The sequence below is a fragment of the Cheilinus undulatus genome, linkage group 9, assembly GCF_018320785.1.
Source record: "Cheilinus undulatus linkage group 9, ASM1832078v1, whole genome shotgun sequence".
In the NCBI taxonomy this organism is placed as follows: Eukaryota; Metazoa; Chordata; class Actinopteri; order Labriformes; family Labridae; genus Cheilinus; species Cheilinus undulatus.
This window is the reverse complement of record NC_054873.1, coordinates 35,026,160-35,047,824: the sequence shown is the minus strand read 5'-3', so window position 1 is coordinate 35,047,824 and position 21,665 is coordinate 35,026,160. Positions and strand designations below refer to the sequence as shown.

General features: G+C 38.0%; 3 protein-coding genes across 4 annotated transcripts; 2 read left to right on the top strand and 1 right to left on the bottom strand.

Moving 5' to 3' along the window:
• Nucleotides 1-8,082: 8,082 nt before the first annotated feature.
• rabl2 (RAB, member of RAS oncogene family-like 2) lies at nucleotides 8,083-11,460 on the bottom strand. Its single transcript, XM_041795821.1, has 8 exons — nucleotides 10,825-11,460; nucleotides 10,683-10,712; nucleotides 10,218-10,297; nucleotides 10,028-10,107; nucleotides 9,610-9,721; nucleotides 9,366-9,463; nucleotides 9,103-9,186; nucleotides 8,083-8,982 (listed from the first exon to the last, which is right to left on the bottom strand). Exons 1-8 carry the CDS (start codon nucleotides 10,929-10,931, stop codon nucleotides 8,902-8,904), a joined length of 672 nt encoding a protein of 223 aa, XP_041651755.1. The 5' UTR covers nucleotides 10,932-11,460; the 3' UTR covers nucleotides 8,083-8,901.
• A 677-nt stretch (nucleotides 11,461-12,137) lies between these two features.
• On the top strand, nucleotides 12,138-16,443 carry LOC121515116 (coiled-coil domain-containing protein 34-like). 2 transcript variants are annotated; one of them, XM_041795721.1, is made up of 7 exons: nucleotides 12,138-12,207; nucleotides 12,514-12,792; nucleotides 12,913-13,057; nucleotides 13,231-13,338; nucleotides 14,022-14,180; nucleotides 14,273-14,402; nucleotides 15,940-16,437. In XM_041795721.1, the coding sequence occupies exons 2-7, from the start codon at nucleotides 12,527-12,529 to the stop codon at nucleotides 16,140-16,142; spliced, it is 1,011 nt and encodes a 336-aa protein (XP_041651655.1). In that variant the 5' UTR covers nucleotides 12,138-12,207; nucleotides 12,514-12,526; the 3' UTR covers nucleotides 16,143-16,437. The 2 variants fall into 2 exon arrangements, with proteins under 2 accessions (XP_041651655.1, XP_041651656.1); XM_041795722.1 differs by having other exon boundaries at nucleotides 12,139-12,166; nucleotides 15,940-16,443.
• A 167-nt stretch (nucleotides 16,444-16,610) lies between these two features.
• LOC121515117 (ras-related protein Rab-19) lies at nucleotides 16,611-21,510 on the top strand. Its single transcript, XM_041795723.1, has 5 exons — nucleotides 16,611-16,813; nucleotides 17,347-17,436; nucleotides 17,924-18,112; nucleotides 19,662-19,845; nucleotides 21,100-21,510. Exons 2-5 carry the CDS (start codon nucleotides 17,386-17,388, stop codon nucleotides 21,372-21,374), a joined length of 699 nt encoding a protein of 232 aa, XP_041651657.1. The 5' UTR covers nucleotides 16,611-16,813; nucleotides 17,347-17,385; the 3' UTR covers nucleotides 21,375-21,510.
• Nucleotides 21,511-21,665: the final 155 nt, after the last annotated feature.

Sequence of the window (21,665 nt, the reverse complement as noted above, 5' to 3'; positions counted from 1 at the left end):
AAAATGCCTCATGTGTTTGTGAAAGCAGCCCAGCAGTGGTTGAGCTGCTGCTGGAGTGGCTGCATGTAATTAGATTGATCATGTTAGGTGGGTGTGAGACAGGGAGCAAGGGCAGGTTAACCTCAGCGGGGTCAGAGCTGATACACAACAACCGCATGTTTTCACTGTAACCGGTAAACTGATTGGTTGTTCGCAGCCAAGACAAAAACTGAAGAAGGCTGTTTAAGAAAGTGACTGCTGCCACACCTCTCCCTAAAAAAACATCTATATTTTTGATTGAGAATAAATCAAACAACATGTGCAATGTAATAAAAACAACCTAATGGATGATGGAATCACGCCTATTCAATTAAAAAAAAAGAAAAGAAACAACTCGCTACCCACTTTTGTGCTCGGTTTATTTCTGTACTATGCCTGTTTATTTCCTCTGACACTGGGATTTTCTTCTGTAAAAATTTTACTTTTTGATTAATCACCTATTTTATTTGTTTGTGAACTTTGTAACTGAGGGTTTAAATGTGCTACTTACAGATTAAGGTTTAATTTCTAAGTTGAAAGACAGTTCTTTGTTTTTACACATAGAAGTCATGGAGTTCAATCTAACAGTAAATGAAGCATGACAAATATGACATAATTACAGTCATGGACCAAAGTATTGGCACCCCTGGAATTTTTCCAGAAAATACACCATTTCTCCCAGATATTGTTGCAATTACAAATGTTTTTGGTTTACACATGTTTATTTCCTTTATGTGCACTGGAACAACACAAAAAAGCAGAAGAAAAAAAGCTCAAATTTACATAATTTTGAACAAAACTAAAAAATGGGCCAGACAAAATTATTGGCACCCTTTTAAAACTGTGGAGACTTTAGGCAAAAAACACCCCAGGCACTTCAGCCCTGCTCATAGTGTAATATGTGATCCATATTTGATCTGAAATTGCACATGATAATAGTTCAGTTAATTGTAGAGAATTATGTAGGATTACTAGGGCGGCGTTGTGTTTGATCTGAAGTGTCTCTAAAGGTTATGTTTGTTCAGTCACGATTATAATAAGCAGTAGGAGATCTGAGGGGGGATGACGGGGGGATGGCGCCCCCCTTGTTAGCAAAATGACCAAAATGCATCCCCTTTGAGAACCTGCCATCCCCTCTCTGTCAGGGCAGAACAGGGATGCTTAGTTGAGGATGTTCTGCCTGACTCATTGATGCTTTACAGGGTTTCCCATTTATGTATTAAACTGCAGTGGATCGCCAGTGTTTAATTAGGGGGAGCTGCAGGTGTGAGGCAGGGCCGGTTTTAGCCATTTGGAGGCCCAGAGGCAGACCAGTATGAGGACCCTCCCCCTTTAGCTAAAACAATAATAATGAGAGGAAAAAAAAAGAAAGCATAACTTTAAGTTAACAGAGTCACAGAACTACAGTAAATGTCCAAAATAAGAAATAGAAATACCCAAACAGACACCCATAATTCACCAGCTCTTTGAAAAGCTTCTCATAGCTCTAAGTCGGCACATTCTGATATTTAAAAAAAACTTTAGTCCATGGGGGAAATTACACAAATAAAAACATGCTTATTATCTGTGAAATATCCTTTCTTCTGACACTGTACAGACATTTTTATGTAGCCTATTTCATCCCATTTACGTGGTGGGGGTGTGGGGGTGTGTGTGTGTGGGGGTGGGGGGGGGGTGACAAGTTGCATCCCCTTGTTAAAAAAAGAAACAAACAAATCGCCTACTGACCATAACCAAATGTTTCTATTGAAAAATGAAGCACTTGAAATATGAAATGTAAAGAAACGTTTTTTTTGTTTTTTTTTCCAGGCACACATTAGCAGCCCACTGAAAATGGCTTCACAACCAACGTCTGGGTCCAACCCACTAGTAAAGAATCAAAGGCTTAGACTGAATGAAATAACAATGATTAACTGAATAGATAGTTAATAATTATAAAGAGATATAATAGATATAAATATATCTTTAATCCCTACTTTGTTTTTAATCTCCTCAGAAAACTTCTAAAGATGATAGAAATCACTAGTTTAGTTCAAATGCAGGGGAGGGAAAGAAAGAGATACAACACTTTGTTTCTGTTTCACAATTAAAGTTTTAGGTATCTTTTCTTAACATGAGATTTTACTTTTAAGACATCTTTTCTTTTTGATTTCTAATTTACCAAAACTAGACTAAAAGGGACTAATGTTTGACTAAAATGAAAAGGCATTTTAATCCAAAGACTAAGACTCAGAATTAATTTTAAATAGTAAAAAATTTTAACTGACAGAACAGCCCCCAGGATTAAAGATCAGTTTCAAAATATCAACTAGGCTGCATTTTGCAACTAATGCAATTATTTCTAATTGTTAACAAAAAAAGTTCTCATCCCAATAAGTGTAATTATTCAAGTTTCTCAGTAACTCAGTTTCTCAGTTAACCTGCTTACATTAACGTCTTGTAGCAATCCCACGATGGACCTGCAACCAGTACACATCACATTTGTTGAGCTGTAAAGAGGGAAAAGCACTTATGGCACAGCCTTAAGTTTGTGTGTACACTATCTCAGCGTGAATGCAAAACAACCCAAGGGAAACAACAAGAGAGTAAACAAGGTACGAGTTACTGTCTGCCAACTGAGAGTTTTTAAGCCTCCTTCTCCAAACGATTCGCCAGTTCCCGCAGCATGAGAGCATCTGTTGGCTGGAATGTTATGAATTAGAAAAAATAAACAAAGATAAACCCCCCCTGCTGGTGCTTTATTTTCGCCACAGTATGTTTAGTCCAGTTGTATCGTTACTTGCCCGCAACCCGAAGGTACCGAGTTCGCAACTCAGTGGCTCCACGGGGGAGCTAGGAAGCGTACTCGTGCGCGCCGGGAGGTTCGCCGGCTGGAGTGTGGTAGAGTCCAGCACGTGCTGTAGATTCCCCCGGTATCACTGCGACGGCATACTGTTTTTATCATTTGGAAAAAAAAAAAAAAAAAAAATTGATCTCATAATGTTCACATTTGATTCCAATAATGTTTAATTTAATTATGGTGTAAAAGGAATGAGTCACAATTTCATTATACATACATATATATATATATATAAATCGTTACCTCATTATTATGACGTCTATTTCACAATTATGAATGTCTTATAATTTTGGCTTTAATCTCATGAATCTGATAATGTAGGCTACCCATTCAATTTTACCTATTCTCTCTTATTTTTGATTTAAATCTCATCGTTTTGAGAAACTATGTCATATTAATGACTTTTTACTTAATAATTCTGACTTTTGTCTCATTATTGACTTTCCCTCATAATTTCATTTTTTATCTAATAACCCGTTACTGTCTGCCAACTGAGAGTTTTTAAGTCTCCTTCTCCAAACGATTCGCCAGTTCCCGCAGCATGAGAGCATCTGTTGGCTGGAATGTTATGAATTAAAAAAAGATAAACAAAAGATAAACCCCCCCTGCTGGTGCTATATTTTCGCCACAGTGTGTTTAGTCCAGTGGTATCGTTACTTGCCCGCAACCCGAAGGTACCGAGTTCGCAACTCAGTGGCTCCACGGGGGAGCTAGGAAGCGTACTCGTGCGCGCCGGGAGGTTCGCCGGCTGGAGTGCGGTAGAGTCCAGCACATGCTGTAGATTCCCCCGGTATCACTACGACGGCATACTGTTTTTAACATTTGGAAAATAAAACCCTCATAATTTTCACATTTTGATTCCAATAATGTTTAACTTAATTATGATGTAAAAAGAATGAGTCACAATTTCATTTTATATATATATATATATATATATATATATATATTTTTTTTTTTTTTTTTTTTTTTTTTTTAATCGTTACCTCATTATTATGACGTCTATTTCACAATTATGACTGTGGTGTAAAAGGAATGAGATAGTCACAATTGAATTATATATATAATTTTTTAAAATCTTTACCTCATAATTATGACATTAATTTCACAATTATGACTGTCTTATAATTTTGGCTTTAATCTCATGAATCTGATAATGTAGGCTACCCATTCATTTTTACCTATTCTCTCTTATTTTTGATTTAAATCTCATCGTTTTGAGAAACTGTCATATTAATGACTTTTTACTTAATAATTCTGACTTTTGTCTCATTATTGACTTTTCCTCATGATTTCAATTTTTATCTAATAACCAGTTACTGTCTGCCACTTTAGAGTTTTTAAGCCTCCTTCCCCAAACGATTCGCCAGTTCCCGCAGCATGACAGCATCTGTTGGCTGGAATACAGTCCAGCACGTGCTGTAGATTCCCCAGGTATCACTGCGACGGCATACTGTTTTTAACATTTGGAGAAAAAAAAAAAAAAACCTTGATCTCATAATTTTCACATTTTGATTCCAATAATGTAAAAGGAATGAGACAGTCACAATTGAATCATAAGTAGGCGATCTGAGGGGGATGAGGGAGGATGGCGTCCCCCTTGTTAGCAAAATGACCAAAATGCGTCCCCTTTGTTATCCTGCCATTCCCCCTCTGTCAGGGCAGAACAGGGATGCTTAGTTGAGGATGTTCTGCCTGACTCATTGATCCTTTACAGGGTTTCCCATTTATGTATTAAACTGGAGCGGATCGCCAGTGTTTAATTAGCCCCCCACGGTTTTCACGTCGGCATTCCAGCAAAACTTGTAGTGTCCCATGGATACACAGCCTGTTCAATGCGCTGATGCTGCGCCGTTACCCCGCCTCCCCCTCTCCTCCTGGGTGGACAGTGAAGCTCGGAGTCTGACACCGTAGGCCAGTGATAACTTACTCAACCCGCGGCTCTGGAACCGCATGTGGCTCTTTAGTGACCAGTTGCGGCTCTTTTAAGGCTTACTATTTCAAAATCCTCCCGAAATCCTCTATAAAGGTGAAAACTGTCAACAGTAAAGACTCTTTGCAATAAGTCATATCAATAAATCTAAGTCCACACAAAGAAGACAGACTTTAACTGCCAAATTAAAATGAAAACTTAGTCACAATTATTAATAATATTAATATATTATTATTAATTAATAATTATTAATATATATTATTACTGTCGGGTGCGCGCTGGACGGAGGAAGGTGCGTCCAAGAGCGCAGAGGAAGTCCGCTGACGGCGCGTCTCTTCAGTAAGTTCATTCATAGAGGTGTGCTGTCTGGTGGTCAAAGTGGAGCTTCTAATGCCCTCCTTTAACACATTTCTTCAGTCACTTTGATGCTCTCCCATACTCGTGTTTGATGATGACTTTTGCGATGCGCATCATTATCAACGAGCCAAACACACACGGATCACATTTTGAAATCATGTAAAATTGAGTAAAACTTGTCCAAAGGTGGGTGTTTTATTTGATCTTAAACATACTGACGATAAAATACTGTCAAAAGGGCAGAAACAGAAAAATGAATGAAACAAACTGGCAAAATAGAACGATTTGTGAAAACAAGATAGGAGTTACTGTCTGCCAGTTGAGAGTTTTTAAGTCTCCGTCTCCAAACGATTTGCCAGTTCCCGCAGCATGAGAGCATCTGTTGGCTGGAATGTTATGAATTAAAAAAAATAAACAAAGATAAAGCCCCCCTGATGACACTTTATTTTCGCCGCAGTATGTTTAGTCCAGTGGTATCGTTACTTGCCCGCAACCCGAAGGTACCGAGTTCGCAACTCAGTGGCTCCACGGGGGAGCTAGAAAGCGTACTCGTGCGCGCCGGGAGGTTCGCCGGCTGGAGTGTGGTAGAGTCCAGCACGTGCTGTAGATTCCCCCGGTATCACTGCGACGGCATACTGTTTTTAACATTTGGAAAAAAAAAAAAAACTTGATCTCATAATTTTCACATTTGATTCCAATAATGTCTAACTTAATGATGGTGTAAAAGGAATGAGTCACAATTGAATTATATATATAATTTTTTAAAATCTTTATCTCATAATTATGACATCTATTTCACAATTATGACTGTCTTATAATTTTGGCTTTAATCTCATGAATCTGATAATGTAGGCTACCCATTCAATTTTACCTATTCTCTCTTATTTTTGATTTAAATCTCATCGTTTTGAGAAACTATGTCATATTAATGACTTTTTACTTAATAATTCTGACTTTTGTCTCATTATTGACTTTCCCTCATAATTTCATTTTTTATCTAATAACCCGTTACTGTCTGCCAACTGAGAGTTTTTAAGTCTCCTTCTCCAAACGATTCGCCAGTTCCCGCAGCATGAGAGCATCTGTTGGCTGGAATGTTATGAATTAAAAAAAGATAAACAAAAGATAAACCCCCCCTGCTGGTGCTATATTTTCGCCACAGTGTGTTTAGTCCAGTGGTATCGTTACTTGCCCGCAACCCGAAGGTACCGAGTTCGCAACTCAGTGGCTCCACGGGGGAGCTAGGAAGCGTACTCGTGCGCGCCGGGAGGTTCGCCGGCTGGAGTGCGGTAGAGTCCAGCACATGCTGTAGATTCCCCCGGTATCACTACGACGGCATACTGTTTTTAACATTTGGAAAATAAAACCCTCATAATTTTCACATTTTGATTTCAATAATGTTTAACTTAATTATGATGTAAAAAGAATGAGTCACAATTTCATTTTATATATATATATATATATATATATATATATATATATATATATATAAATCGTTACCTTATAATTATGACGTCTATTTCACAATTATGACTGTCTTATAATTTTGGCTTTTTGTTTTATGATTTTGACTTTTATCCCATGAATTTGATAATGTAGGCTACCCATTCATTTTCACCTATTCTGTCTTATGGTGGTGTAAAATGTGGTGTAAAAGGAATGAGATAGTCACAATTTAATAAGTAAACAGGATGTGGTGAATGCATGAGTGACATTTATTGGTTCTCATAAAACAGAAAGAGAGATTGCAGAACTTGAAAATTTAAAACTGAAAATACAATTCGTTTAAGCAGAAGGTGTTGTTATTCATGAAGAACTCCACAGACACACACAGCTGACCAGCGGATGAGTCAACCGTAAACAGTGTGCGGAGGTGGAAGGATTTAAAATGGTGAAAGCTGCATCGTAAATTAGTGCCTGATACAGAGGGGTTTTTGGGGAGAAAGAAAGTGCAGTGTACATTTTCGACATAGCGCACAGGCTAGCCAACATATGTTCTTGGCCCACTCCTTTATTTACGAAGACAAAACGTTCCCATCTACAGCCGCTATGCTCTAGCTCTCTCTGAGCCCGGAATAACAACGGGATCAAATTACACGGAAATCACTGGAGGCTAATGCCATTACTATAAGCCAAGTACCTCAGACGACCCAACTTCAAAAATTCTGAACTATCCCTTTAAGGACACATATACCATTCTGATAGGACAGCTGAAGAGAGACAGGAAACATGGAGAAAGAAGAGAATCGGTCAAACATGCACCAACCAGGCCAGGACCGGAAATTGTCCCCAGTGAGGCGAGGACTATAGCCTCCGTATATGGGCCTCTACTCTACCAACAGAGATACACCAATGCCCATACTGTAAAATATTCAACCCTTTCAAAAGTGTAGTCAAACCACATGTGGTCTGGACTAATGTAAACACCTTTAAAGTGTTAAATTTAACACTGTCAATTTTGCTGGGATTTTACTTTATTTTAAAGGTGTGACTTTACTTGAACAAACTGGTTGGAGATCTGTTCTCTTCTTGCCAATAAGAAAACATTTTAATTTACAGCTCCTCAGAAGCCACTTAGTACTTAATACAAACTTTAAATTAGATACTTTTATTTTTACTTGAGTAGATTCATTGACCAGTACTTTTACTTTTGTAAATTTAAACCAGAGTAACAGTACTTTTACTTGAGTACAACAAACAGTAAATGTTAAAACCACTTATCAAATCAGCCTAGTCTCACAGGTATTGAATTTCTCAACATCCAGTGGCTGCAGAAATCAAGTTTTCCTGCAGTTTTGGATGTGGATGTCAATAATGAAAGACCTAACATTTTGCCCAGTTATCTCTTCTACAGAAAGATGTTTGTTATATTATGTAACTATACAATAAATGCAATACAAACCGAAATGAATTTTTCTTAAAAATCTGTTCCAGTGTAATTTATTGAGTAAATAACACAATAAACAGTCACATATGAATAAAAATATACATTTATAGTCTCTATGTGCAACGTAAAGCTCATATTGTGTCAGATGGGACTGATTTTCTACAAATCTGGATGAGTTCAACAGTCATGCTATTACACACGAATGCACACATAAGTTCAGTACAGTTGATTTCTGCTCGTAAAATCCAGGAACTTGGATCCCAACACATGCTGATGTTCAATGAGCAGTAATGCCAACTGCAGGATCACAGCAAGTCAGAAATAACTGTTTGGTTAAGAGGTACATTCAAATTTCATTTAAATAATGCTGACAAGACTTCCAACATGAATGAATGCAACAAATTCAGCCAGCAGATGGCGCTACACACAAACATGGAGAACAGCAGCCAGTACAGTTTATAATCTCATGTTCCCTGTGCAGCTACTTTTCAATGATTCACATTCTTATTACATTGTACAAAATACACACTCCGTATCATTGTATTTCTACTAATTTAATAGTATTTATTCTGGGATAAAGTAAGAAAGATGATGTTGAAAACAAATACCCTGGTGTGTCACAGTTTCTTATGACTCCAACAGGTTTATATCCCTGCTGATGTCACAGGAGGGATGAAGGGCAGTGATTTAAAGCCTCATAAATAAAGGTCTGCTGATCTCCTGTGGGCAATGTAACTAAAGAGAAGAAGTCCTTCAAAGAGAATAGGAGATCTTTGACATTTTGAATAACTTATTCACAGCATGAAACCCAGAGGAGAATAAATGATCCATGAGATGACGTGCTGGTTTGGAGGATCTGCAAACTATTTTTCAGTCCAACTCAGGACTCTCCACTTTTAGCCCCCCCTCATCTGCTTCTGAGTTTTCCTCTTTCTTTTCCAGGTCAAAGTTCTGAAAGAAAGAGCAACAATTGACTTAAAGGAAGTATTAGTAATAAGACATCATTAACCTCTGCAGCTATGTCCTTTAGTGAAGGTTTTTCACACATCAACACCAGCTCAAAGACAGTACCTCTAACTCTTGCATCACTTCATCCATGAAATCGCTCGGGTTTTGCTTGTAGTCCACTGCTCTCTTGATCATTTCTCTGAACATCTGTAGTGAAAGTTAGGGCCAAAAATATCAACATGGGGACAGTTTATGTGATCTGGACAACTTGTGAGATTCCAAGATTTAATATCTTGGAATAATATATCGACTGTAGAACTGCTACAAAGTTTCTAACTGGAGGTAAAACAACTGAAGTTAAAAAGCATTATTTTGTAAAAACAAACCTTGACTACATTTGTTCCATCAGCTGCTGATACAAAATAAAAAGGAAGTCCTTGCTTCTTCCCAAAGTTAAAACTTCTCTGTGTCACCTTCAAGTCAGCTACAGATATAAAAAGAGCAAGTTCACATCAGGAATTACAGAGACCAGTTTGGTTTGTTAAACAATAAATTAAAGGTTAGTGCAAAAATTACTGCAACGTTAACATGTAAAACAATTGTAATAACTATGTTTTCATATACACGCACCATCAATTTTGTTTGCAACGACACAACATGGTATCTCCGGTCTGTACTCTCTTAGTTCCTTATACCAGGTGGCTAGATTCTTATATGTGATCTTCCGTTGAACATCAAAAACCTACAAGAAAAATAAAAGGTTTTCCTTAACTAGTGTTTTCAAAAGTCCCTGTTGTCTTCTGTAACAGAAAAAAAAAACTTTGAAAGCAGAAAACAAGTTAAATTTGTGCAAGAGAGTTACTTTTAAAGTGAATGGATCTTAATCAAACTTGTGTTTTATAAAAGAGAGACATATGCATAACAAATGCAAATGAAACATTGTGATGATGAAGTACTGAGTCAGAAATTGTTTATTCTTGACTTTTATTAACACAATACATTCTGGTAGACTGAGTAAATGCTGAGTGGCACAGAGAGTGAGTCTTACCATAATGCATGCATGTGCTTTGTGGTAGTATGAGGGATGCATACTTTGAAATCTCTCCTGACCAGCTGTGTCCCAGAAATCTGCCAATCAGAAACAAGAACGATCCTGGTGTGTTACATTTAATAAACTGTGTGAGATGAGTTTTGTTATTGCTGAGAGAAATGCAAAAGCAACAAAGCTGAATACATACCAACTAACACTGTTTTGTCTCCCACAGTGGCTGTGTGTTTATACAGGGTCAATGCATAGGTTGACAACTGCAGGGGACGGCTGCGAAAGGGTGTTAGGGATGATAACCTTAACATGAATAACACCCTCTTTAAGATATAATCAGTCAGGCTCTTTGAAATTGTGAGTGAGAATTAGGGTTTGGCAATTAATGGCAATATGGTCTACTACAATTTTCAAATCACACTGCTTTTGAGTTGCCACATAAATTACAAACAGTATATAGAATATAAAAATCTTCTGATGAAAATCTAACATGGCACAATAAAATTAGGAAAATCTTTGATGATTACGTAAATTCTTACTAAAGCTATAAGAAAATATGACTTTGTTGATCTTCCTTATCACAGTCCTGGATCTGGCATGACTACCAGAAAATACTTATAGAGATATGAGCCGTTTGATCTCTGAAGCTGCGGAAGGATACTAATTATCCAAGAGAAACCTCTCCATTAACCTGAAAAAAGAAACAAAGAGACATTTTATAATACAAGCCAGCAATCTATCAAGGAAAAAGTACATTATGCACAAAATACAATAATGACAGTTGATTAAAGAAAAACACTCACTTAGATTTTCCCACTGCGCTGTCTCCCAGGCAGATGATCTTCACTTGTTCGTCTGCATCATATTTCTCCTGGTCCAGTTCAGGGATGCTGCCAGCGTCATCAGCCATTTCCCTCTTTTCTATAATTTTATATTACTTGGCTAACTAGCAAAAGCCAGAATAAAAGTCGTAAAAATATCAAGGAAAAAACACCGAAGGAGCTACCGACGCACAGAATGAATATAAGCTAGTTAGCCTTTAGTTAGCGGGGGTCACATCGTGTGGCTCTTCTTTATGTCAAACATTTCACTTTGTCGTCTGTCAAAGCACTGATAAAACGGAAGCCAGTTAAGGTGAGATAAAAGATTCACACTCTGCGTTAACTGTGTCTGTGTTAAGCCTTCCGTGAGTATTTTACCCTTTATAACGTATCCTGAGAAAGGTAGCGTCTGCTAGCTAACAGTCGGTTAGCATCGCTGAATAAACGACTCTGTTGACTGTATTTGTTAACAAAGTCAGTCCATCCAAATGTGATTAACCGTCTTGTGAGTTTAAAATATGTCTAACAAGGAAAATACCAATGGATGTCACCGCCCTTGGCGTCCATTTATTTAAAGTTTGTGGCTGGAGCAGATGTCCCTGATGGTATTCGTTTCTATGCAACGGAGACGCCCGAAGGACCACTTCATCACAGCATGATGCTTCTTGCTGTTCGCACAGGTGCCTGACAGAAAAAAACACAAACTCATCAGTCGACCACAAATACAGTCTTTAAAATAATAGCTCACTTTAAAGATCTGCTGGTTATTAGTAGTCTATGTAAATATAAATTCCATGGACTTTTTAAATTATAGTTGATATGTGTATAAATTAAATAGATTACACAAATTGGTATGTCAGAGTTGATTAAGTAGGTTAAGTATTATTAAAAATGTATTAAACATTTAATGAATAGGACAGGAAAAAATCCTTGGAGGAAATTATCAAAAGAATTATAGTTAAACCAGGTCAAAAGTGGTGTGGCCATATCTTTTGTTTAAGAAGGACATTAGGTGTTTTTTAAAATTATTATTATTATTATTTTTTCTTATGAAACTAATATTTACAAATCAAATCAGTGTCTGACGTTTAACATGAAATGTACATTTCACATTTATAATTTGAGGTAAACATCCTACCTACACATTTAGTTATTCAGTTTACTTCAAAGTAAATGAAAGCGTTTGATAAAGTATTTGTGATGAACAGATCAACGTGCAAAGCGTCATGTATTGTCATAGAAACGGCGTCCCAACGCGTGGGGGCGTGGTGCATCACGGGAGAAAAAAGTTGTTTAGGAAATCGATGCAGCGTTGAGCACAGAGGTGAGGGTTTTCACCAGACTTTTCTTCAAATACAGACTGTGGTACGTTACTAAAGTTATTTCAGAGTTATTTTGATACACTTTGCACACACAGCGTTGAGGTAGTGAAGTGTGTATGTGAAGCTTTGAACGTTTTAGCACGTTATAATGCAAAAGCTAAGATGCTAACAACAATAGCTAACGCTAGCCTAACTCTGCTAACTGTGACAAATCTGGTAAATGTCAGGGCATTAAACATCAAGTTACTCATATAATATTTAACTATTAAAGTCGCTTTGTCTTTTGTTGTTAGCTAAAAAGTAAGTTTTTAATGGAAACATTACCTTGTTTTTGAATTTGTCAATGCAGAAATCGGCTAGTAATGTCTGGAAGGAGGATGCCAAACTGTCCAGCATCTGCGTCCAAAGGATTCAGCTCGACCCCGGTTAAAACCAACCTGGGAAAAGACCACCATAAACCCGTGGGTTTGGAAGACGGCGTACTATCTGATGACGAAGACACGTTTTCACTGCTTTCTCCAATATATCATGACAGTTTTGAGAGTGATGAAGAGCTCGAGCACAGCCCAGCTCAGCAGACTTCGCCCAGACAGAGCAACAACTCAAGACCCAGCGTTTCACCAGTGCGGTAATGTTCATAATATGACTTTATGAATGAAGCAAAAGACTGCCAGTTGATTGACTTATGGAGATTAGATCTGAGTACATCAATGATTGTTTTTAATTATGGATTTTTCTTAAAACATAGATGTGAACTACCAAGAACGCCCACTGAGCAGCTGTTGAAGGCTACAGGAGAGCCTGCATACTCACCAACCCTCAGTGCATGGGAACTGTGGCTGGTAAACAAAGCCAAAGAAGAACGTCTCAAATCAGAAAAGAAAGCAGAGGAGGTAATATATATATATATATATATGTTTTTGATAAAATAATGTGAACTTTCGTTTGCTTTGTCTGTTTGTAAAGCAAGATGTTGTTTTCCTCTTCATTTCCAAAATATTTCTACTACTTGAAATACTCAGGTGTAATCTGTTGGGTCATTAAAACTTTGTGCCCTATAATTCAGGAGCAGTTACTGAAGGATAAAGAAGAACAACAACAGAGAGAGCGGGAACAAAAAAAGATTGTCATGGAGGAGAGAATCCATGAATGGTTGAGGATGAAAAGAGAACAGGTAAAAACGTACTTCTCAGTAAGATCACACAAAACCCCACATTATTCTTTTGCTGTTTTTCAATTATCAATTAATAATTATGTAATGTGTCCAGTACTAGGAAGCATTACATTTGAATACTAAATTGTTAGATGGAAAAAGTAACTGAAGTTACTGCATTCCCTTCTGAGAAAACTGACTTATTAGAGTACTTTTGAATTACCAAATACTAAAAACCACTTGTTTCACTTTGAAAGTGTCGTTCTAAAGCTAAACTTTCTTTGCCAGTTATCTGTAACATCACTAACAGATGTAAAAGCCTTCATAACTCTTTAATAAGCTTACAATCTGACAACGGACAGGGCATAGATGTACAGTATTGCACAAAGCTTGTACTTAATAATTGTCCATGATTGGAATGGCTTTAGGGCTGATTCAATGAAAGCTATACAGCATAAGCTTACGTCACACCACAATGCTGTTTTTGTCCCTTTCACCAAAAATTTCAACATGAAGGGGATAATTCCACAGTATGATAATATCTTCTCTGCCATCTCACTATCTTAGTCAGCTAGCACAATGCACAGACTGACACAGCTGTGTTACTACTGCTGGCAGCAGCTCGGTACCCCCAATGCTGCATGTGACACAACCTACTACTGACATTTCTGTTGATTTTTGCTGATGTTATTGCATGATCGCAGGAGAAGAACAGGCAACTTCTTCAACAGCGCACAGAGGAGGAGGAGATACAGAGGCAACAGGAAAAACAGAGAGAGACTGAAGAGAAAGCTCAACAAAAGTACAAAGACTGGCTACAGAAGAAGAACCAAAGAAAAAGGGAAATGGAAAAGAAGGCCAAGGTAATAATCATGTTTAAAAAATTTCTGCTCTTGCAATATTATGGATATGCAGCTACAGAGTGATCCTGATTAATTGTTTTTTTTCCTGTCAGGATGAAGCTGCCATGAAGGAAGAGAAGGAGAGAGAGCGCCACAGGAAGGCAGAGGAGAAATTTCAGGAATGGCTTAAGAAAGCCAATGAAAAGAGCAAAGCGAGCCCAAAATCAACTAGTTATACAGCAGGTAAGGTCACTTGAATCACTAAGGGTTTATTTTTTTTTACTTTATTTACTTTAACTACATCATGGAGAAAATGTATTCATTCAGCAGTAGAACTTAGGGATGCACATCTTAACGATTTTTTCAACTACCTTCTTGTAAAAAAAAAAAAAGAAATCGTTGTATGTATTTAAAAGCCACCGACAAGTCCAGAGTTATTTTAGTTATCAGATATGGGTTGCACCAGATGTGCGTAAGTTGAAACGTAGCCTAGTTTAAACATAGGTTCTTACTTAAGATGGAGTTTACGCTCTCCTAACATTTAAGGTGTTGCGCCAGCTGAGATACCATTGTTTCAACTTAGGTTTAAGTTCTAACTTAAATCATACACCTACCCCCTACTAGGTGTAAAGTACTCCGTGGAATATGGTCATCATAATGATAGCTCTGAGAGACAGCATAACCTGGAGGTTGGCAAGGAGTTGAGGATTTTACAGGCAATTTGGTGTCAGCACTGCGATCTCCACAATCAAAAACACTTGTTTTCCATGAGCGGAGATAATTTCCACCATCTACTGTTAAATTATCTCGTGTTACTAGCGATTGTACCACTCGATGTCAGTGTTGTTATTTTATACTGGCTCTAGGTTTAGGCTGTAGGAATCAATACTCACATATGCAAAATGCCTGGTCATATTTTTCATCCACACCAGATGCTGTTTGAGGATTAACGGCAGTTAACATACGTTATTTTGAGCCGTTAGCATCTGTACCAAACACTAGGTTAAAAAAATGCTTTTCAGTGATTGGTTAAAGTAAGAGAAAAAGTCATATCTGTGACAGTATTTTGGTTAGTTTGGATGTAAATCTCTACTAGTTAAGATCAACCTTAACAGCAACTGAACAATGACACAACTTAAGTTAGAACTTGACTGGTTTCAACGTAGGGTTTAGTGTGGACTTTACACCATAACTTAAGGCAGATCTTATGCATAGCTGGTGCAACAGGCTACTGAAAACGAGATGTTTATCTAGATTTGTCTGGTGAATGTGCTAAAATAAGTGTTCAGAGGTATTTCTGACTAGAAATAAAACTGACTGATGCCCAAGTTTTTGCAGGTGTAGCTATTTGTTGTCTTAGCAAGTGCTTTTCCTTATTATCAAATTAATGAAGTCGAAGAAAATAAGTGCTGGCCTCGTCCAGTATTGATGGAAAATCCAGAGTCCGGCCAGTCCGAGACCGAGACAAGGCCAAGTAAAAGTGCTCTTGAGTCTGAGACAAGACTAAGACATTCAAAATGTGGTCTTGAGACCGGGCTCAAAACCAAGACTGTTGTCAAGTACTACAATACTACTGTATATATTGGTATCGGCAGAATGATTTTGAAAATATTGGCAAATTTGAAATCAGCAAAAATCTGAAATTGTGCATCCCTAGTAGAAATAAACATCCTTCAACACTTGACTCAGGACTTGCCAGACTAAATTGAAGCTCACTAAAGTCATTTTCCTTGCTGATGTAGTATTTATTTATTTGTTTGTTTATTATTATTATTTGAAGGTCCATACGGAAAATTCCTCCCGTCACCGGGCTTCTACAATCCAATCCCATGGAAACCAATTCACGTCCCTCCTCCAGAATCATCACCAAATAAGACATCGGACAAGAAACATTCAAAACAGAAAAAATGCCAACAAAGCTTCTACTCCTCTTTTGGACTGAGAAACTCTGCAAGTGCAGCACAGTTGCAACAGAGAAGATGACACAGCAGAATAATGCTTATGACTGTATTATAGCAGCTTAGCTCCTGCTCAGATATGACTTCATCACATACTCATCCTTACCACTGAGATGACTCTGCTGAAGGACAGAAGCAGCTTCTATTCTCTAGTTTAGTAGTGTTAAGTAGACATGCTATCCTGTGGATTTTTTGTTGAATTTTGAGAGATGTTGAAACAACACTTGTTCACCTGGTTTCTACATAAGGGTGTATGAATTCTTCAGAAAAAATACTGAGATGATTTTGCAAAGAACTGTTTCAAGCACAAATACAGTTATGACAAGAAATTAAAAGCCTGAGGTGTTGTTGTTTATCCTTAAATCAATCAGTCAGGGTAAATTGAAGCTCTTTTCCTCTGGACTGTTTGTGGTCCATTAGTCAACAAAAGCCTCTGTATTGTATTTGATGAGGCATCAACCTCACACAACCACACCAAAGAAAGAAGGTGGCTGGTGGTCACAGCCAAAGATAGACCCAGCTTGGTCAAGTGCCCCTCACACTCACACATTGTTCTGTGTCCAGCTGTGCCTTGTTTCTCTGTGGGCTGAGATGACGACAGAAACGAGTGAGGGGGTGGAGAGAGAGATTCAGATACAGAGCAGTTGCTCATTCTGTGTTAACATCTCACTGTGATATTGATGTATGCAGCCTGAGGTAAAATCATTTCAATTACATTTATGTAAAATGTTCCCATCTTTTTTTTTCAATCCTTTCAATGTGTGTGTTATGTAGTCTTGCTTATTTTCTGCTTCACCCCTCTGTGTTGTTGACTGCTGAGGAATGTGTTAGTTGACAGGAGACAGTGAGGGGCTAATAGAGCTGGAGGCTCTTAAAGGAAAAAAGAAAAATTCTAGGGTCCAAAGGGTGACTTGAAGACAAAGACGTCAAATGTTCACAGTCTGTTTGAGCTGTTAAATCGCAGATGTAATTTAAAATGTTTGTTCAGAGGTATTTGCACACTTAGCCTTGCGAGCCAAACCTCTTAGTAAAGATAGTAGGTTGTGTTTTAAATCTGCCTCCAGCACTGTGGCTGTGTTTAAACCGCCCACACGGTGAAATGGTAAGTCTTAGTTAGTTATTAAGCTCTCTGCAGCTCAGTGTGTCCAAATCCATCTAAGTCTACATATTTACAAAAGTGGCACTACTTTTGATGTTTTAGTTCAATGAGTGTATTTTCTTCTCTGTAGTTACAGTTCTTAGCCTGAACAGAAAATCCATATCCCAAGATGCAGTGGTGCAGGTGGGCTGGCAGTTGGAGAACACACCTGCAAAGACAGGTAGGAGGTGTGTCTGTGAGAATGAAAGTAAGGGTGGGACAGGTGTAGAGGGCAGAGGGAGTAGTGACAGTCTAAAGGGCAGAGATTCAGACAACACTTGTGTTTGAGACTTCTGCAATGCGAATCAGACATGGGACCAGGACAAAGATGAAGAGCTAACGATTCGGAATTCTACTGTGGGAGAGTTGCATTTGATTTTTTTCTTTGATTTGATTTCTATGTAATGGATTTTACTAATAACAAAAGAATCAGCCAGCTGGAATACTAACTGAGACGACTATAATTTAAGTGTTCTAACCCTGGCTTAGACACTTTAACCTGTGGAGCAGCCTGGTGTAAACCTGACTGTTTGTGTAAACAGTCTGGGTTGTTATTGACAACATAGAAGGAACCAGTTCTGTTATGTTGCGGAATAGAGGTCTTGGATCGGCTGTTACATCCTCAGTTGTGTTTTGTATGATTTCATTTTCCTCCCTTCACCATGCAGTCTGCAGGGCCGGAGACTGATGATGCTTTTGATTTCCTCTTTAAAATCATCCTGGTCGGTGATTCAAATGTGGGGAAGACCTGTGTAGTCCAGAGCTTTAAGTCTGGAATATTTATAGAGAAACAGCAGAACACCATTGGAGTGGACTTCACTGTTCGTACATTGGACATTGATGGCAAGAAAGTGAAGGTAAGATTTTCAATTTATTTGGAGGGTTTGTTATAGTCCAGCTTTATTTGACATATTCCTAAACTGCTCACATGCATTATAATTATGATTAAGGATCTATCTCCATCCAGACAAAAAGATTCAAGGGAGATGTGTCTGTGTATCCTTGTATTTTTGGTTAACCAATCATTTTTTTGTAAGACCAGTAGCAAATATGTTTGTTAGCTTTCTGGGAGTGTTTATTTCTTAACTGCATGAATGTTTATTCAGAACTTTACAACTTAAACAACAGGAAGGTCACATGGGGCAATGGCTCAGGGCTAATGGGCCATTCATGATATTTTTTCTATTCAGTGGCTACAAAAGCCCCTACATTTGAAGTAAATCATTCACATATTTCCATCATAATGAAGTAAAGTAGTTGTGTGTACCTTTCCTTTTGCTTAAATTAATCCTCATCTATAAATATGTTGGCGTATTGCTCACAGATGGAATAGCAAATCTTTTGTATTGAAAATATATTAAGAGAATACAAAACATTATTTCCAGTTGGTCATATTTTATGTCACAGTGTTAATCCTACTTTATATTTGACATTGTTCTTGTGTTTAACTGACATTTTAATCTGCACACCTTGTCTCAGTCCCACCTGCATATACCTCACTCTTCTTTAAACCAGTGGTTCTTAACTGGTCCAGCCTCAGGACCCACCAGTCTGCCTTATGACAAATTGCAACCCAAGTCTCCAAAAAAAATTTCAACAACACATGTTCAGTTAATACAATAGGATGCAGTTTTAAGCATTATTGGACCACAATACATGATATGAAAAGAGAAGGGACAAAACTGACAAGTTTTATACCCTCTTCCCCATCATCACGTGTAAATTTTCCAGAGATCTTGAGAAATTACTTGATTATCATGGGAAAAGTAGCTTTCCCATTGCAAAAAAGGAGATAAATTAGTTGAAATATTGATCTTTTATCCAATTTCACAGTAAAATAGGATGAAATAAATGGTATCGATGCATGTCCACTAAGGACTTCAGGACTTTTTGCCACCTTTTTTTTCTTTTTTTTTTCTTTTTTTTTTTTACTTACACCTAGTTGCGACCCACTGAAAACTGCTCCGTGACCCACTTTTGGGTCTTGACTCACCTATTGAGAATAACTGCTTTAAACCATTACACAGTACACTTACTAATTGATAGCTGCTTAAGCTGTTTCACAAATAAATAAATAAATAAAAAAGCATTAAATGCAAGTCACCAAAGATATTAGCGTAGCTTTTGTTGTACCTGAGTGAATGGCCCTGGATGCATCTACATCAGGGAAATACTGGATTTTCATTACCATGGTGATATTTGTACTATTGCAAGCACATCAGTCAGATAAGCAGCCCCTGGGGGCCACAGAAAAGTTGCAAAGGGCTGTAGCTGGCTCACAGGCTCCTGGTTGAAAAGGCCTGGTTTACAGCCTGTCTTAATACCTTGAGTTCTTCTTTAAAGACACGCAAGCCTCGCTCTGCAACCACTGAGGTGAAGATGTAACTATTTGTGTTGCTGTTGCAGATGCAGGTGTGGGACACAGCTGGACAGGAGCGTTTCAGAACCATCACTCAGAGCTACTACCGGAGCGCCCATGGGGCTATGGTGGCCTATGACATCACACGGCGATCCACATTTGAATCTGTCTCACACTGGATCAGGGAGGTGGAGCAGTTTGGAGCTGCAGGCGTGGTGCTGATCCTTATTGGTAAGCAGAGCTAATGTAAATTTGGAAAGGTTTCTTGAATGTCAGTAAACAGGTTCTCAGGATGTATTTTGTACTATGGATTGCAAGTAAAATCAAAACAACCATAAATTTGCTCTAAATACAGAATTAATAACAAAAATGTTCAGAGGTATCAAGGGCTGTGTACAAGACAGTACTCTTAACAAAATGGCAATACTCACAAATAAAGTGTTGAACAAAGATTGAACAAAACAACAAATCCATCAGCTGAAATGAACAATAGCAACTCACTTCTGGCGGTAACTATGATAACCAATAGAATTAAGATAAATAAACATAGAGCTGTTAAATAGTCCATTTTGTGGTAAAGTACCAACATGTCAGTGCAAGATGGTAGAGTCCATGGAGGGGGACCTTTTCATGTTTGGATAAAAAGCTTATTCGAACCTAGTGAAAAAAGGGTTTTATTCATGCAGGGGATTAAATGCTGACTTAGACATACTTTGAACATTTTGAATATATACTTTTTTCCTGCTAGATGCTACTAAATATGACACATTGTACCTTTAAGTATTACAGTCCTGGTTATCATGATACTGTTTCACCTTACTGTTAGGGGTTGAGGGGCTCTATGGCCATGAAGTTCAGTCTTCCCAGGAGAAAGTCTGAAAAATGGTTCCTGTCTTGCTTGCCATTTCCCACCCCTCTCCCCAGTGACCTATTCTTTCAATATTCTATCTGATATCTAAGGACCAAAATAAATATTATTTGAAATTAATTTGATGACTGGGAGAATGGAGCCACTTTCTCTCACTCCATTCCTTAATTGAATGTTTTTGGCTTTTTACTCCAGGGAAAAGTATGCCACTGCTTACTGACGAAAAAAAAACATGGATTAAAACCTCAAAGTGGACGTTGATTGTAAGGTTGATATAAGAGAGTGGCATATGAAGAAGCTGTGTAAAAATAAATCTTGCATAGTCAAGTTTATTCTATAAATCAAGGGATGACCGTTGTTCCTTTCACAGATATGACAGTACAGGGGTTTTGAAAGGGGAGGAAGGGGGCCTATAAGCTTGGGGGTCCTAGGCAAAGCAAAATTTAGGAACTCCTGTTTTAGTAAACTTAGAGGCATCTTTTGACAAAATCATAGTGTTGCATTCAGATATCAAAGACCTATGATTGTATTGCCATTTACCTTCAGACAGCTTCTTTCAGAACATTTAACAGCTTCATAGTGAAGAGACATTTTATCATTTTTCTTCTTACCTGCAGGCAACAAGTCAGACCTCCAAGCTCAGAGGCAGGTGCTGTTTGAGGATGCATGTACTCTGGCAGAAAAAAACAACATTCTGGCTGCTCTGGAAACATCGGCCAAGGAGGCACAGAACGTGGAGGCGGCTTTCATCCTCATGGCCCGGGAGCTGTTAGCACGCAATGGCCTTAACATCACAGATGAGTCCTCCCAAGACTCACCTCAATTCATGCTGAGTAACAGCTCCCACCCTGTTAACGGGACCATGTCTTCTGATAAAAAGTGTGGGTGCTAAGTGGCCTGAGGAGGGGACGTTTCATTTAAGACTTCTGTGACAAAGCTTGACGTTTTTGTGACAATTTCCTTTACCTGTGGAGAGGAGTTATCTACTCAGGCATGTTTTGGGTTATACTACGTCCAATATGTAACACTGCGTGTGAGTATAGATTTTATGTGCATTTTTAGCTTTCATTTTAAGAAAGCCAGAGTTGATAACATGTTTTTATTGGCTTATCAAAAATCTTTGTAATATTCCTCTGTGGATAATTGCAGCTCCAAAATTACACACCACACATGTGAAAGTGCA